This window comes from Schistocerca gregaria, chromosome 2, assembly GCF_023897955.1.
Source record: "Schistocerca gregaria isolate iqSchGreg1 chromosome 2, iqSchGreg1.2, whole genome shotgun sequence".
In the NCBI taxonomy this organism is placed as follows: Eukaryota; Metazoa; Arthropoda; class Insecta; order Orthoptera; family Acrididae; genus Schistocerca; species Schistocerca gregaria.
Window position 1 is genome coordinate 407,503,046 of NC_064921.1, and position 18,284 is coordinate 407,521,329.

An 18,284-nucleotide genomic window follows, 5' to 3' on the forward strand; every position below is an offset into this window, starting at 1 on the left:
ACTCGTCGTAGTTCGTCTCATGGGCGAATAAATCGTTAACTATGCGTGCAGGTGGCATGCTGGATCCTTACATGTTACAGCAAAACGCTTAAGCCCTACATTTCCTGATTGACCTGGCAAAGGAACAACGAACAAACATATAACTCAAAGATTCGGTCTCGACTACGTAGTGACAAATCTATACACATAAAAAAAAAGTTTTCCATCACCTCTGATCTGGGAGTTCCGGAATCGATATAGAACATTGGAATAGAGACCAACATAAACATCATTTCCGCCCTTTTTATTGCTTTTCAAAACCACAAATTGTTTGTTGTACCACCATACAGTAAGACCTTCAGAGATGGTGGTACCTGTAATACCCAGTAGTACCTCCTCTTGCATTGATGCATGCCTGTATTCGTCGTGGCATACTATCCGCAAGTTCATCAAGGCACTGCTGGTCCAGGTTGGCCCACTCCTCAAGGCGATTCGGCATTGATCTCTCACAGAGGTTGGTGGGTCAAGTCGTCCATAAACAGCCCTTTTAAATCTATCCCAGGCATGTTCGATATGGTTAATGTCTGGAGAACATGCTAGCCATTCTAGTCGAGCGATATCGTTATCCTGAAGGAAGTGCTTCACAACATGTGCACGATTGGGGTGCGAATTCTCGCCCTTGAAGACGAATGCCTCGCCATTATGTCGGAGGACGGCATTCACGTATCGTACAGCCGTTACGGCGCCTTCCATGACTACCATTTCTTCCAAGAAGTTTATCGTCGCAACTAAAATAAGTTTATTGTCAGTAGTAAAACAACTTTGTGTATCAGAGTACAAGGAAGACGTTTTACATATTTGGCAATCAGTTTGACAGAATAGCTATTTTACTGGAATACAGTACCAAACTTCCAGACTATCTGTGTTCTGCAGAGATATCGTTGAAAGCGATGTCCGGGTATCTGACAGCTCAGCAAGGTGCATTAGAAACTGCCGGAATTACTGGCAGCCTTCGTAATTAACTGGTTCCGAGTAATTCCCGTATCTGGCTGCGTCTGTTCCGCCTTGTGTTTGAGGCGGCTCCCTTCTCGTTTCCGAGTGTCTCGGTAACAGAAGGCTTGTCATTTCCAGGTGAAACAGCACCAGACCTCGCCTCTTCATCCGTGCCGGTCCATTTACCACTCAATTTACGCAATTCAGAATCTCCGAGTAAACTTGAGAATCCTACCCCATACTGCATGTGTCCGTAATGTGTAGGACACGTACTTCGCAGAGAGTAACATAAACAGATTTCTTCGCTCGTTATACGTGTACAACTTGACACACTGTTAAAGCTCACAATTATTCTGACGTCTGTTACATGCAGCACGAGGTGAGTGAATGTCAGATTCATTATGTTTTTTTTTTTCATAAAATTCTCTCTTGATGCTACAAGCACAGTGCAAGTATTCTTGGCCTTCGAAGAGTGAGTAGCCGTAACTCTGAAGGACTTCACCATGGAGAAGCAACGTCTTAGTTGACGTGAACAGTTTCGCTTCAGAATTGGATCGTAATGCTGTTTGTGCATGAGACGTTCGTCTGAGATAGCCTCAAATGGTCCGAGATATAAAATTGAGGCAGGGAGTCTAAACGTTTCGCTATGGACTTCGTTCGAACTGTACAGTTTTTATAACCATGACACGCTTACTTTTCGCACGATCTCAACGGCCGCGTAAAGTTTTAAGTACACTTGACTTTTATTTTTGCCGTTTGACGTTGCTTCTCTACGGCACAGTATAACTTATATATTCCTTCTATACTGGTACGGTACTATTTAAGCTTCGTACTTCATCTCGTACTATGTAAAATATTTATGTAGCCATTTTTTTTTTTTTTTTTGCATTCAATGGCAGTTTCAGATCCACTTAGAAATGGCCTAATGTGAAGACTGAACCAATTGTAGACGTCATAAAGTTCTTATTACAAACTGGAACGCGTTTCGTTAAGAAAATTCAGGATCATTGATTCATTTCAATTCTCGTGCCATTCTAAAGTTGAAAGATATAGAAATTAGGTGTTGAGAAACACCCGAAATCGATAAAATAGAACAACGTCCTAGGCACCGAAGGAATTGCTCTGAGTTTCTATACCGGTTTGGCTGTTGATTTAGCACCTATTTTAATTATAATATACCGCAGATGCCATGAACAAAAAATTGTGCCCGGATGTTGGTGGAAAGCAGAGGTCGCACCCATCTACAAGATGGACAGTAGAGGTGATCCACGAAACTGACGTCCAATGTTCTTGAAATCGATTGTTGTAGAATCTTAGAATACATTCTGATCTTACACATAATGAGTTATCTCAAACAGAATGTTTCTCCACCATGTCAGCCAGAAAGGATTCCGAAAACATCAGTCATGTGAAACCCAACTAGCACTTTTGTCACATGACATTCTGAAAGTTTTGAATAAAGACAATCTACTAGATGCAGTGTTTCTTGGTTTCCGAACAGTATCAGTACCACATTTATATTCAAAAACGTGATCGAAAGCGAAATCTGCGAGATTCAGTATTTTTTGATAGAGAGGACGGAACATGTTATCTTGGATCGAGAGCCATCGACAGATGCAGAAGTAACTTGGGTGTGTCACGTAGAATTCTGTTGGGATCCTTTCTGTTTATGCTGTATATTAATGACCTTGAAGACGACATTAATAGAGAAAACGGACATTTAGCAGATAATACAGTTATTTATAACGAATTTCTTTCTGTAGAAAACTGCATATACATTAAGATGGAAGTCGATAAGATTTCGAAGTGATACAAAGACTAGAAATTGGCTCTAACTTCTTAAATGAAAAATTGTGAATTTCACAAAATGGAAAAGTAGTATTCCATGATATTAATATTAATGAGTCACTAATAAAATCGATCAACTCTTACAAATAGATTGGTGTCAACGGTTTGTGCGGATGTGAAATGGAACGATCGTATAGGCTCTGTCGCAGTCCAAGCAGGTGACATTGAGAGAATAGTGGGAAATGCAGTCAGTCTACAAATAAGATTCTCAGAAAAGACTCGTACAACCAATCCGAGAACTAGTTTCTCGTCCGGAACATGCAGCCTAGCGAAGCGCTTTCGTTGCTGTAGTATTTGTTTGGAACAACAGTACAGCAAGTGTTGCACCTTTTATTTTAATCAAATATCACACAGTACATAAAACAAAAATTAAAGTGCAATAGTTGCTGTAATTTTATTCCAGATCATACGAGAATTTGTTTGGAGTGATTAGGACCCATACGAAGTAGGAAGGACGGGGGATACAGAGAAGGGTTACACGGAAGGTCCAAGATTTGTTTGACCCACAGCAGACAGTCACGGAAACGCTGAAGTAACTGAAGTGTCAGACACTTGAAAATAGAAATTAAATTTCCCAACATATCCTAAAAGACGAGTTTGAAGAACCAGCTTTAAATTATGAATCTAAGAGTATAGGCTACTACAACTCCTAAGCAACGCTTCCGTAGGGAACGCGAGGAGAATGTTAGATTAATTACGGAGACGTTTAGATAGTCATTCTTTCCGCGCTTTATACGTACATGAATGGAAAGGGAAGAGTAACTGCTAGACGGATGAAAGCGTTAGAAAGATCTAAACAACCCTCTGTGAACTATTAAAATCAAACGCCGAACCCTGTCGCAAATAAAATACACAAACTCCAATACTTGATGGAGAAATACATCCATGGTATGTAATTCACAGTAGTTTGTAGGGGGCAGATGCAGATTGTATGAAAGGTCTATTCACTATAACTAGCAATCTCTCCCCGTGAAATTTTGCATATTGTAGAAAGATTTATCCTCACCTGAAGCTGGTTCAGTCGAATCTCCACCAATGGACGACACATCGTACTTTAGTTAACGCTCGAAAGGACAGCCAGTGTGTACATTTTACCTCCCCATGAAGACGGACGGCTACGCCGCTATCCGCTATTCGTCCTTGGATATACAAGGGAGGTCAACTGCATTTGAGTCCCAAAAGACATTGATGACAGGACAGGCACTACACTGCAGGCCTGCAGCTTGTCGATTGAAATCTGCACAGCCTACATCTGTTTGCAACCCCAGACAACAAGCACTGCCCTGAGGCATTTTCTATTGCTAGACGGATGAAAGCGTTAGAAAGATCTAAACAACCTTCTGTGAACTATTAAAATCAAACGCCGAACCCTGTCGCAAATAAAATACACAAACTCCAATACTTGATGGAGAAATACATCCATGGTAGAGGCGGGCGACCATTCAGTATGTGGCACAACTTTGAAATATAGAAAGGTCTTTCATTTAAACCAGTGTCAGTGCCGTTGCCTTATTCGAAGAGAACCAGTGACAAACTGACTATTGCGATTCAGCTGCCAAAGAAGTAATCGCGAAGTCAGTTTTCCAGTGCTTCTCTTAGAACAGACAACGGCGCTGCCAAATACGCCTATATGAAATGAGATCTGTATTATGTTGAGTCTATATTCTTACTTTCGAGAACTTTTACTAAAGTTTGGTTTGTATGTAAGAGCGATACTAATTCAAATTTCTTTACATGGATTACTAATGTACATAGTTTCGTTGTAATGTATATAGTTGCTATCGTTAATTTTCTTGTACACTTTATTCCACAGCATCAGCCTGATTGTTTTGAATCTCCTAACGTTTACTAAAGAATTGTGCGGTTAAGACTTTTTATATTTGAAGTGGTGCCAAAATACATAAACACATAAAGAAGTGAAAGAAAGGTGTAGTTTTTTTTCACGTCCAGATATAAACTCGGAATAAAACGACTAAGCTAAACGTTCTGCTCAAAATTTCTAGAGCTACTGAACGCTGTTTACTGCTTTAGAACTAGTGTGCTACTAAAATAGAGATTTCAGCGCTAGTAACACTCATGAACACGATACAAAAAACCTTTGTTTAATTACGTCGCAAACATTTTCAAGTTTTCCACCTCGACTGTTTTTAACAAGTATTCACTTTATGTCACCTTGCATTGGAAAACTGGTCCTTATTGGTCATTTTCAAGCGCAGTAGGTGTTATTGTATTGCACAATTACAGCCGAAATTGATCAATCGTGCAAACGTAATAAAGTAAATACTTGTCAAAAATAGCCAAGGTGGAAAACTTCAGACCGTGTTTTAACAAATATACGACGGTGCTATCCCACACAAAAGAAGATGATCGTAATTACGCTCATATTTGGACGCATATGTATCAGTGTTTTCATAAAACAGCTCAACTAGCATATGTCACACTTAACTGAATCGTTTATTAATTATTACTCGGTAGTGTAATGTTAGTTAGTGTTGCAATCTCAGCAGCTTGTCTGTAGGTAATCAAGAAATGACTACGCACTGATCGTGGAATATTGCAGAGTAATTATCAGCTATTATTCGTGAGTTAATTACTTAATGGTAGTTGTTGTTGTGTTCTTAAGTCTAAAGACTGGTTTTATGTAGCTCTCCATGCTCGTCTTTCCTGTACAACTGTGAAACAACTACTACTACCTCTACCCAATAGGAATTGCTACCTGCAGTGAAGCGCGGCTCTCCGTCTACATTTATTACCTGCCTCCCCCTCATCCCCTCTCCACACCAAGCCAGCTATCCCCTAGCATGTGTCCTGTCAACCGATTCCTGCTGTCAGCCAGTTTTTCCTACCAAGTTTTGTTCTCTGTCATTCGGTTCAATTCCTCTCAATTATTCGAGCTTCCCGTCTAATTTTCAGCTGTATTCTGTAACCCCACGTTTCAAAATGTACTCTCATTGTGTCTGTACTGCTTATCATCCACGTTTTACATCCATATAAGGCGAAAAGCCAAATGCGTCCGGTGAAGATTGCGCTACACCCAATAATGTGCGCCGGCTGCGGTGGTCTAGTGGTTCTAGGCGCGCAGTCCGGAACAACGCGACTGCAACGGTCGAAGGTTCGAATTCTGCCTCGGGCATGGATGTGTGTGATGTCCTTAGGTTAGTTAGGTTTAGGTAGTTCTAAGTTCTAGGGGACTGATGACCACAGTAGGTAAGTCCCATAGTGCTCGGAGCCATTTGAACCATTTGAACCATCAATAATGCGCGGTGTTAACAACTTTCCATGAAGCATCCAGGGGCCTTGCAGATACTGGAGCATTCCAGAGGCCACAACTTGATGATTCCTCCACAGTAAAATTGATATAATGAGATTCAGTCACTCTGTAAAATAATTTACACATCGTGGCTTGTTGGTGCAGCAACCAGTATGCAGAATGTGGTGTAAACAACAATTCTGGTCGCAGAAATGTTTTTACTCCTTTATTACTTCATGACACACAATTCGCCTAATATAAGGCACATTGAGATTGACCATAATTATGTTGTAAAGTGGGTTTTGGGAGCCACGGTCAGGGCATCAGCAAAAATACACTGCACATCATATGTAGTAAAATAAAGGTGCACACGTCATAAGTTAAAAGCGAAACATCCGATAACCTTGAATGGCTGTGTAGCATCAGGATCAGGCCTGAACACAGTCCGTCGCGTGGTAAATACGCGGGAGGCACCGTTCTTCATTCTCTGAATTCAATCACTACACTAAATTATACTATCCTACAGTACACTAAATTTACCCAACGGATTTTCGCGAAAACTAAGTTGAATTTAACCGAAGATTCTGATTTATCCCACACTCACAATTGTGTGATTAGCGCTAGGGTAACTTCCTGACGCATATCATCTGAGTATCTCTGTTTGATGTTCCAGGTACAGCGCCCAGGCTAAAATGGTGGACACTGGATCAGGCAGCCTCTACATCATAGGCACTTTCAAGAGGGTCTCTCCCGATCCAGATTTTAAGGTAAGTCACAGAAAACGCATATTTAGCCAACCTAATTATTTCACGCACGTTGTTTCATCTTATATCCGATATACATCACTTACTGAAACTGAACTTTCCGATATTCTTTACATGAGGAAGTTATCACAAAGTTTCGTTCTACATATGAGTTGCTTGCTACTTATTCTGGTTTAGGTAGTCAAAGAAACCATCTTGTAGAAAGTGCTACGATGGGTATAGCAGATTTCATTGAATATTTCTCGATATGAACTGTCAGGTCTTTGAACACTTTTCCTGCACTGAATAATGTCATACTGGTACATTTTTTATGCAACAGAGCCGACGGCCAAATAAACCAATGTTAGATTCTTGGTGGAAGAATTTACTATTAAATCTGGATATTCCCGCTTTCATTTCCGAGATTGTCCTTCAAAATATGGGAACGTGTTCGTCCGATCTTCGTTCAGCAAATAAAAAAAATGATAATCAGGCCCTCCTGCTAGCCATCAGTGAGGATCAGAAGCTGCCGGTGCCCTTTATTCAGCAACGGACCTAGTCAGCAGATCCAGTTAACTAACAAGAAATACTTTCCAAACAGTGTGATTTATTTGGTAAATGTCGTGTGACTAGGGCGTAGACCGTTCGCCGGGTGCAATTCATTCTATTTGACATGACTTCGGCGACTTGCTCGTCGATGGGGATGAAATGATGATGATTAGAACAACACAACACCCAGTCCTTGAGCGGAGAAAATCTCCGACTTAGCAAGAAATTCGGAAGGACGACGGTTCAATCCCGTCTCCGGCCATCCTGATTTAGGTTTTCCGTGATTTCCCTAAATCGCTTCAGGCAAATGCTCAGATGATTCCTTTGAAAGGGCACGGCCGATTTCCTTCTCCATCCTTCCCTCACCCGAGCTTGCGCTCCGTCTCTGATGACCTCGTTGTCGATGGGACGTTAAACACTAATCTCTTCCTCCTCCTCCAGTAAGGAATCGAGCCTGGGCTTTAGGACTGACATTCTTTCTCGCTGACCACTCAGCTACCGGAGGCGGACATTTCCTTGGTTATCTCCAAGGGAAGTCTCACACATTGTGCTTCTAAACTGTCGGTAAGAGAAATATACACAAGAATGGAAACGACGTTTCATGGTGAACTGAACGAAGATCTCTTTGATTTCAAGAAGGAAAACGATACCAGAGTAGCAGTGCAGTGCTTTGTAATGGAACTTAAAGATATAACGTTGTAACGTTTAGCGTTTGTGGACCTAGAGAAAGACTTCCACAATATGCGGTGGAACAAAAGTCTGCACATTGTTAACTCATCCGACCTTAAGTACATTACCTGATAAAAAAGGGGCAGCCCAGAACGCGTCTTCAGATACCTGCGACGTAACGAAGGGTTAGTAACCGTGCGCTTATTTGTTACACAAACTAATAGCCAGTTGAATTAATTTGCTATTACGAATCCGCCTGAGGGTAAGTGCATAACCTTAAAACTGTTTGATGGCTCGTTAACATACATAGGAGTTCGGTTGCACTCTGTTGCACTGTCCCCAACGAAAACATCTGGTAATTATCGAAAAGCCCTAAGGGAACAGTCAGTGAATGATACATAAAACACAGGAATAAGTACAGGTTATTAAATGAAAATGGGAAACAAAGATTTTGATACCTCGTTATATTAATATAGGCTAAACACACTATTAGATTTTATGGTCAGTTTATTCACAGAAGACGTAAATTTACATTGAGTGGAACCTTACACAGGACAATATTATGCACAGTCCAGTGCATGAAATCACAAATATCCGTCCTGTCAGAGCAAGCAGAGCTTCTACAGGCAATTGCTATCATAAGCCACAGGCGTTGAGCTGTGCACTAATTAGACTAGACTGCATAAACATATAATGCTCAACAACTTCACCCACGTCTGCAAACAATGATCATTTCATCATAATAGAGTGGAGATGTTCTATGCCCTACTAGCGCTCACTATTGAAAAGTCTCTAAATCGCAAAATGATATTCTGAGAAATAACTAAGTCCTTAATAAACACACACCGCACTATTGCTATCCCTGAACACATCTGAACACGTGCGGCACTCTGCCCACTTCATTCTTGCCAGAAACCTTACTCAGCCACCTACGAACACCAAAATACCACACTTCCATCCCTGCTTGCTGCCACTTCAACTCTGTCACGAGACTGCTACTGTAGACATTTCATGTCGCAAGTTCTAGACAACCATTTTTATCTACTAACAAAATTCTAACGCGTTCTGTTTTTAAAACAAAAAAATATATAATAAAGGCTACAGAGCTGGTTGGGTAGTAGAAAGGTGCTGGGACCACAAAATGAAGTATATTTTAACAACAGTTTGTTAATAACTACCAAAATCTTTATAGTTAGATAAATACACCAATAACTAAATGAAAGGAAACTAAATTTTGAAAGTTCTTGCGGTACAAGTAATGATCAAAGCGTCAAAAGTCAAGAAAAATTCATGAATAAAAATGGCTGTAGAGCAATGAGGAGTGTCTTCCACAGCTGCAGTAAAAATGAGTTATAAATCGAGTCCAATTAAACCACAATTACTCAAAAGTGGCTGTTAAACTGTTTGACACACTTAAAAACCGCTAAGTTAATTAAGGCCCAATTAACGGTGTGTTTCATTAATAAACCAACAACCTTTAACTTGGAAGTATGTGTTGTACAATACAGTACAGTACAGACAATACGGTGACGGTGCAAGGGATTTCCGAAAATATTTTTAACAACTGCTCCAGTAGCTTGTCACATCGTACGTAAATATTAAAACTAAAATTACAGCCAGAAAAAGCCTCAAATTTTCTCTTAAATGTAATTTTAACAGTATTTTAAAAGAAAGATATTTCTGAATTAACGGCCAGCGGCCATGTAAGCAAGTTACAATTGGGGAAGGCACTTCAAGGTTTGCCTGAAATTTTACGGAACAATACTCAAGCATATAATAGGTGGAACTTATATTACAGGTCGCCTCTATTGGCTTTTCTTTACTTAAACATTTTGAAAAAAGAATTTATATAATAACGTACGATCTAGGCAATTGAAAACTTTCAAGGAGACGAAGAACGGCATCCGGTGGGCAGCAAGGTGAAAGCAGGCACAAGGAACGTCACTCAGGAGACTAGTTTAACAACGGAATCAATGAGAAATAATACGATCTTAAAGTAATCAGCTGGCCAGTTGACTTACCAAAAAGTAGGTACCTTTTATCAGTCACATAGAAAAACCATTTAGTGAATGTCACAGTGAAGTAGCTCACAAATAACTTACAGAATAATAGCTAAACAACAACACACACATGTAGATAGGATTAAGATAACACACCAGCTTCAGTATGTCAAAATATAAAATTAAGTGGACCAGCATTAAGGGCTAATTAGTACTTCAGTGAAAAGCCAATGCGAGCAGAGACTGACTACTTCACACTTGTTCCTTTAAAATTCTCATCACTAAGTAACAAGCGATAAAATACAAGACTTTAAAGAGAGCTGCCATAGGTGGATTAATTACAGCAAGAATTTTACAAAATGAAGTCAAGAAAAATGCCTTAAAGTAACGTGGCCAATAAACGACGAACTTGATGCCCACCCGTGATATTTTACGGGAGCGTGCATTACGAGTATAACACAGTACTACTCGCGATCAGAGACAAAAGTGTCAGGAAGCCGCGAAAGGAACAGGAGGCACAAAATGAGTGTTTGTATCAGAGGACTTCACCATGGTTCACGACAGTGGCAGGCAACAGTTTTCCCGTCCACTTTCTTAAACGATCGAGTAACTGTGAATTAAATTCCCAACTGGCGTGAACACTCAACCGGTGAGGCTGGGAAGACTCCACAGGTGCGCCCACTACTAGTTTAGACTAGAATTGATTTACTTTCATTCCAATTGATCCGTTGTGAGGAGGTCCTCCAGGATGTGGAACATGTCGGAAAAACAACGATACATGACAAATATTTACAACTAAAAAAAATAAGCTAATGTACCATTCTACAGGTAGCAAGTGAAATAATCGTCGTTTTTTAATGAACACAATATGAAAGAGTAATTTTACAAATACTAATGCACTGAATTTAAAATATTTTTTTTAATTTTATTTATAAGGTAATAAACATGTAATACAACTACTATAATACTTATTTACATTGAACACATTACTGCACTGAAATGGTGCAGAAGTTAGATTGTTAATACACACACACACACACACACACACACACACACACACACACACACATAAAAAACACACACATACACACATTTACAATGAACACATTACTGCACTGAAATTGTGCTGAAGTTATATAACGAGGAGGTATTGAATAAGATTGGGGAGAAGAGAAGTTTGTGGCACAACTTGAATAGAAGAAGGGATCGGTTGGTGGGACATGTTCTGAGGCATCAAGGGATCACAAATTTAGCATTGGAGGGCAGCGTGGAGGCTAAAAATCGTAGAGGGAGACCAAGAGATGAATACACTAAGCAGATTCAGAAGGATGTAGGTTGCAGTAGTTACTGGGAGATGAAGAGGCTTGCACAGGATAAAGTGGCATGGAGAGCTGCATCAAACCATCTCAGGACTGAAGACAACAACAACGATTTTACTGAGAAATTCATCAATGGAGTAGAAGGAGTTGGCCACCAATAAATCCATTGGTGAAGTGAAGCTTGTGGCCTGAATGGCTGAGAGTCCCTGAAGAGCAGGTTCAACAGCTAAATTGGAAAGACTTTTCCCTACGTATGTGTATCTGTTAAGTGTCGTTGACTGTAATGAGTGGGCCCGAAGTGCAATGTCATGTTCGTGTTGGTGGTGATGAAAGAAGGGAGAGGTGAAACCTGCTGTCGCCACATAGCCTATACCAAGGGGGTCGTCGAGCTTAACGTTCCCATCTGAGTGTGTAACATACCTTCACTTCATGAGAAATTGCGGAGAGGTTTGGAACTGAATTAGGTACATTGGTGCGAGGACTGGTGATCAGAAACTGTAAATCAACATCTCTCCTTCCTCTAACGGTTAAGTACTGCACTGAAATTTTCATCGATAACCAGAATTCGAACCTGCTTCCCGTCTGGTCGAGCACCGCTGCACAGGAGTGTGTTAGCGACCTCAACTACGGAGGCAGATGAGGCCGCTGTCATCCGGCAATGTTTGGCCATAGTAAACACGGACCTTCAGCCGTCACTACCACCAGCCACTCACCTCTGTAGCTAGCCGAGGACGGGCTTACATGTCTGCCGCTGTTTGCGCAACGACTCGTATGGTTAAGCGTCTTCTGGTCTTCCAGCGACGAGTCAGAGGCGTACCTAGGGTAGATGTTGTCGATGCTACTTAAGCGTATGTGGTGCAGTATTTTTATAAATCATTTTTTCTTCTCTCCACTCACGCTTTCCATCGCCCTTCGTCCCTCTTTGCTGAGCACCATCCTCATTCTTTCACTGCCCTTCACCTCCTCCCTCCTCTCTGTCTGTTCATCTCGTCAACTTTCCCAATTCATCCCCTCCCCTGTCTCCCTGCTCATCCGTGACACTCCACTTGTAGAGCCCCTGCAAGGCTCCATCCTGATAATACCCACACATCACAATTCTCCGCCCCCCCTCTTTCTCTCTGTACAGCCTCATTTCCCCTCCCTCTGTCTATCACGTTCACCCCCTCTCTCTCTGTCCATCCCCTCCCTCTCTTTCCATCCATCATCTTCTCCTCCTCTCCATGTATCACCTCTCTCCCTGCTTCTGTCCAGCTGTTTTCCAATTTCTAACCATCTAACCATCTACTCTCTACCCGTTTTGCCACACTCCAACCTCTCTCTCCACTGATCTCCATCTCTCTTCCCCCTCCTCACTACTCATCTCCTTATTATCCACCTTACATCTTCTCCTCCTCTCTCCCTCTGTTCATCTCCTTTTCCCCTCTGCCCATCTCCTCCAAACAGTCCCTGTCTCTACTCATCTGCTATTTCTCGCCACTCCATATCCATCTTGTCCTGTCCCCTGTCCCTCATGCCTCCGTCTACCGATTCATGTCCTCCACGCTCTGTCCCTCCGATGCTTCCCACCCTTGTCTTTATTCATATCCTCAAGCCCCCTCTCTCACATCCAAATCCTCATGCCCCTCTCTCTGTTCATCCCCTACTCTACCCATCTCAACATTCCTTCAGCCATGCCCATCAACATGTGTGACCCCTCTAATCATGTTGATAAAATGTGCTGATATTACACTACTCCCGTAACACATGCAGCGCAGACTACACTCCAGGTGCTATCAAATCTATTCTTTCCCCTGCCTTAAAAGCAGCTCGACAAAGCAGGCTGATTCTAAACAAAACAAAAGAAAACAAAACAAAGCAATTATGCACAGCAGCCTAGACGTTGAGGATGTCAACGCTGTTCTTCATCTGATGTGTAGTCTACGCTAACAGGTCATTGAGGCAGGCCAATACTATTCCCACATAACATATCTGTTTTTCAGGGCGGCCCACATGGCAGGGTTGAAAGAACTTATTTTGCCTGTATCTGCTATATATTGGAGCTACCACGTATATACCCCACAGTGCTAAAAATGATGTAGTTTGTGATGTTATGATTTATGTGTCAGGTTTAGTTGAAAAAGGTGCAGGGAGATGGGAGGAGATTCTATGCAGTCATACATGCTATTCAGTTTATTTCCACATCAGTCCCCCGACTGCTTTGATGCTGCTCACAGTGAATTTCTTTCATATGTAAACCACTTCATTCTTGAGTAACTCCTGCACATTATGTGTTCACTTAGTTGCAGGATGTAGTCCAATCTCTGTCTTTCCCTACTGATTTTACCCCCTACAGTTCGTTCTAGTACCATGGAGGGAATCCTGATTCCTGATACCTGATACATCTTGTCATGCTGTCCCTTCATCTTGTCAATGTTTTCTATATGTACCTGTCCGCGCCGATTCAGAGCAGAATATCCTCATTCCTTGAAAGTTCACCTGATGTTCAACATTCTTCTGCTCTACTACATCTCAGACACTTCGATTCTCCTCAGTCCTTTTTTTCTCACAGTCCATCAGTCACTACCATACAATGTTGTACTCCAAGCGTCCACTCTCAGAAATTTCTTCTCTAGGGCACGAAAATTCTTTCCAAGTGATAGTCTGTTTTCTATGTCCTTACAAGTCCATTCGTCATGGGTTATTTCAGAAACTAGATCCCAGAATTCCATAAGTTTATCTGCTTCACCAATTCTGATGTTACATTTCCCATTGCTCTTATTTCTGCTACTGCCCACCACTTCCATCTTCCTTCGATTTACTCCATGCTCAGTATCCATTGACCTGTTCACTCCAGTCAACAGATCCAGTAATTCTTCTTCTCTTTCACTGATGAAGGAAGCGTCATAAACTAGTATTATCATTGAAGACCTGGCACCTTCAATTTCAAACCCACTCTTGAAACTTTGTTTTACAATTTTCGTCATTGCTTCTTCAACTTATAGATTGGAAAGTAGGGTCCCGATACTGAATCCCTGACTTATCCAATTGGTAGCCTGAAAGCTCTTCGCTTTTGTACATTTTGTGTATCACTTGCCGTTTCCAGTGGCTTACTCCTATTTTTCTCACAATTTTGAGCGTCTTGCACCGTTTGACATTGTCAAAAAATGGCTCTAAGCACTATGTGACTTAACATCTGAGGTCATCAGTCCTCTAGACGTGGAACTACTTAAACCTAAGTAACCTAAGGACATCCATGCCTAACGCAGGATTTTAACTTGCGACCAAAGCATCAGCGAAGTTCCAGACTGAAGCGCCTAGAACCGCTCGGCCACATTGTTGGTGGCTCTTCCTAGATCGACAAATCCTATGACTGAATCGTGATTTTTCTTCAGTTTTGCTTCCGTTATCAAGAGCAAGGTCAGAACTGCCTCTCTGGTGCCTTATCCTAAAGCCAAACTGATAGTCATCTAACAACTTTCCTGTTTTCTTTTCCATTCTTCTGTATATTTTGTTTGTCAGCAAATGCGATGTCTGAGATGTTAATCTGATAGTACAATGTTTTTTGCCCCTAACTGTCATTGCTATTTTCGGAATTACCTGAGTGATATTTCTCCAAAGTGTCATGGTATGTCGCTAGTCTCATACGTTCTACACACCAGCAGAAATAGTCATTTGGTTGACTTTTCTCCCCCTCCCTACGATGTTAGAAACTCTGATGAAATGTGTTCCTTCTGCCTTGTTTGACGTTAAGTTCTCCAGAGTTCTTTCAAACTCTGGTTCTAAGGCTGGATCCCGTGTCTCTTCCAAATCGACTCAAATTTCTCCTTTTATCATCCAACAAGTCCTTCCTGTCATGGAGGCCTCCAATGTTCTCTTTACCCACATCCACTCCTCTGCGTTTAACAGTGGTCTTACCTTTGTACTCATAATGCTACCGCCCTTGCTTCTGATTTTGTCGAAGATTACTTTGAATTTTCTGTATGGTGTGTCCGTTTTTCCGATGACCATGCATTTTTAGATTTCGTCGCATTTTCCCTGCAATTACTTCGACGTAGCTTCCTTTTATTTCCTATTTATTTATATCGTAACTGGTTTTTGCTGAACATTTCTACACTTCCTCTTTAAGTCTATCAGTGCTGGTATATCCTCTGTTATCCAAGATGTTTTTGGATCAAACTTACTAGCGCCAATGTCTGACCGTGCAAACGGCTATGATTGCCCTTTTTAGTCATGCCCTTCGCTCTTCAATTAAATTCCCTATTCTCGTAATTCTTATTGCTGTTTCCACGTCTTCAGCGAACTTCAAAAGCGCCTCATTCGTCACTACATCAATATTGCACTTCTTCCCACTGTGAATCTTCTGTAGGATTCTTTTAAACTTTACTCTACTCTTCTTCGTAACTAAATTGTGATCTAAGTTTGTTTGTTCCTGGGTACAATCCAATGTCGCATTTCGATATCTCTGTCTGACTACGACGAAATGCAGCTGGAATATTCCCACGTCTCCAGTCTTTTCCACGTATACCTCCTCCTCTTACGTTTATTCGCTATTACCATTTGTAATTTATTGCAAATCTCACTTACCTTTCTGCTGCCTCATTCCTACTACCAGGCCATATTTTCTCGTAATCCTTCCTTTTATTGCATCCTGGACGACTGCCTTCCCGTGCCCGTGATTATTAGATTTTCATCTCCCATTAGGTACTAAATTACTATTTCAATAGCATCTGATACTTTCACTGTCTCTTCATCTTCCGCTAGCGACGTCAGCTTTATAGCTGAACAATCGTTGTCGGCGTTATTTTGTTGTCGAGTTTGACGAGCACAACGTTTACCCTGAAGCGTTCACAGTAGCTCAGTCTCTGCCTTACTTTCCTGTTTTCGACGAGTCTTACCTGCAATATACGAATTTCTGCTACTGTTGAGATTACCCTATGCTCTTCTGACAAGAAATCCTTATATTCTTACCATTTCACTTCAGTGAAACCCACTGCAACTAGACTGAGCATTAGCATTTCCCTTTTTCTAGTTTGTCTACTATGTTCAAAATTCTGACATCCCATGCTCCGACTAATTGGTTATTCATTCTTTTTCTCATGGTGACGTGTTGACGGTCCCTCCTGCAGATTCTGGTGGGGACTAAATGGAAATCTTTTTGCCAATGGAGATATCATAATGATTCTTTTCGAATTACACGTCACATGTTTTGTGGATTCAGATTGTGTGCCTTTAATGCAGTGATTTCCATTCCCATTTGGGGCCTCATTGCTGATTCTCACACCTTTGTGGAGAGTTTCGTACACAAAGTACAAGAACCTCTATCCATGCATTCGGCCTCTTTGACCAGGCCGATCACAGAACGAGGTTGACTTCTTAAGCCGGCCGCCATTGCTGAAGGATGTTATTCAAGATTTAGGCAGTCGATGGAGTCGAATCGTAGATCCGGGACATTTACATTACAGTTCGAAGACACTACCCCTACAACATGAATTAAATATATAATTTTGTTGTTGTTGTGGTCTTCAGTACTGGGACTGGTTTGATGCAACTCTCCATGCTGATCTATTCAGTGCAAGCTTCTTCATTTCACAGTACTTACTGCAACCTACATCTTTCTGAATCTTCTTAGTGTATTCATCTCTTGGTCTCTCTCTATGATTTTTACCCTCCACGCTGCCCTCCAATGCTAAATTGGTGATCCCTTGATGCCTAAGAACATGTCATACCAACCGGTCCCTTCTTCTTGTCAAGTTTTGCCACAAACTCCTCTTCTCCCCAATTCCGTTCCGTTAGTTATGTGATTTACCCAGCTAATCTTCAGCATTCTTCTGTAGCACTACATTTGGAAAGCTTCTATTCTTTTCTTGTCCAAACTATTTATCGACCATGATCCAGTTACATATATGGTTACACTCTATACAAATACTTTCAGAAACGACTTCCTCGCACTCGATGTTAACAATTTTCTCTTCTTCAGAAACGCTTTCCTTGCCATTGCCAGTCTACATTTTATATCCTCTCTAGTTCGAACATCTTCAGTTATTTTGCTCCCCAAATAGCAAATCTACGTTAATACTTTAAGTGTCTCATTTCCTAACCTAATTCCCTCAGCATCGCCCGCCTTAATTCGACTACATTCCATTATCCTCGTCTTTCTTTTGTTGATGTTCATCTTATATCCTCCTTTCAAGACGCTGTCCATTCCGTTCAACTGCTGTTCCAAGACCTTTGCTGTCTCTGACAGAATTACAATGTCGTCGGTGAACCTCAAAGTTTTTATTTCTTCTCCATAGATTTTAATTCCTACTCCGAACTTTTCGTTTGTTTCCTTTACTTCTTGCTCAATATACAGATTGAATAACATTGGGGAGAGGCTACAACCCTGTCTCACCCCGGTTCCAAGCACTGCTTAACTTTCATGACCCTCGACTCTTATAACTGCCATCTGGTTTCTGTACAAATTGTAAATAGCCTTTCGCTCTCTGTATTTTACCCCTGCCACCTTCAGAATATGAAAGAGAGTATTCCAGTCAACATTGTGAAAAGCTTCTTTCTTCTAAGATAAGTCGTAAGGTCAGTATTGCCTCACGTGTTCCATTATTTCTACTGAATCCAAACTGTTCTTCCCCGAGGTCGGCTTCTACTAGTTTTTCCATTCGTCTGTAAAGAATTCGCGTTAGTATTTTGGAGCTGTGGCTTATTAAACGGATAGTTCGGTAATTTTCACAACTGTCAACACCTGCTTTCTTTGCGATTGGAATTATTATATTCTTCTTGACGTCTGAGGGTATTTCGCCTATCTCATACATCTTGCTCTCCAGATGGTAGAGTTTTGTCATTACTGGCTCTCCCTAGGCTGTCAGTTGTTCCATTGGAATGTTGTCTACTCCCCAGGACTTGTTTCGACTCAGGTTTTTCAGCGCTCTGTCAAACTCTTCACGCAGTATCGTATCTC

At 41.2% G+C, this 18,284-nt stretch overlaps 1 protein-coding gene across 1 annotated transcript in view; it reads left to right on the forward strand.

The window, feature by feature from the left end:
• LOC126322813 (uncharacterized) overlaps nucleotides 1-18,284 on the forward strand; it is a 385,307-nt gene that overhangs the window by 338,468 nt on the left and 28,555 nt on the right. Inside the window, exon 3 of the mRNA XM_049994585.1 lies at nucleotides 6,744-6,837. Coding sequence (XP_049850542.1) covers nucleotides 6,744-6,837 — 94 coding nt within the window. The remainder of the gene's footprint in view (nucleotides 1-6,743; nucleotides 6,838-18,284) is intronic.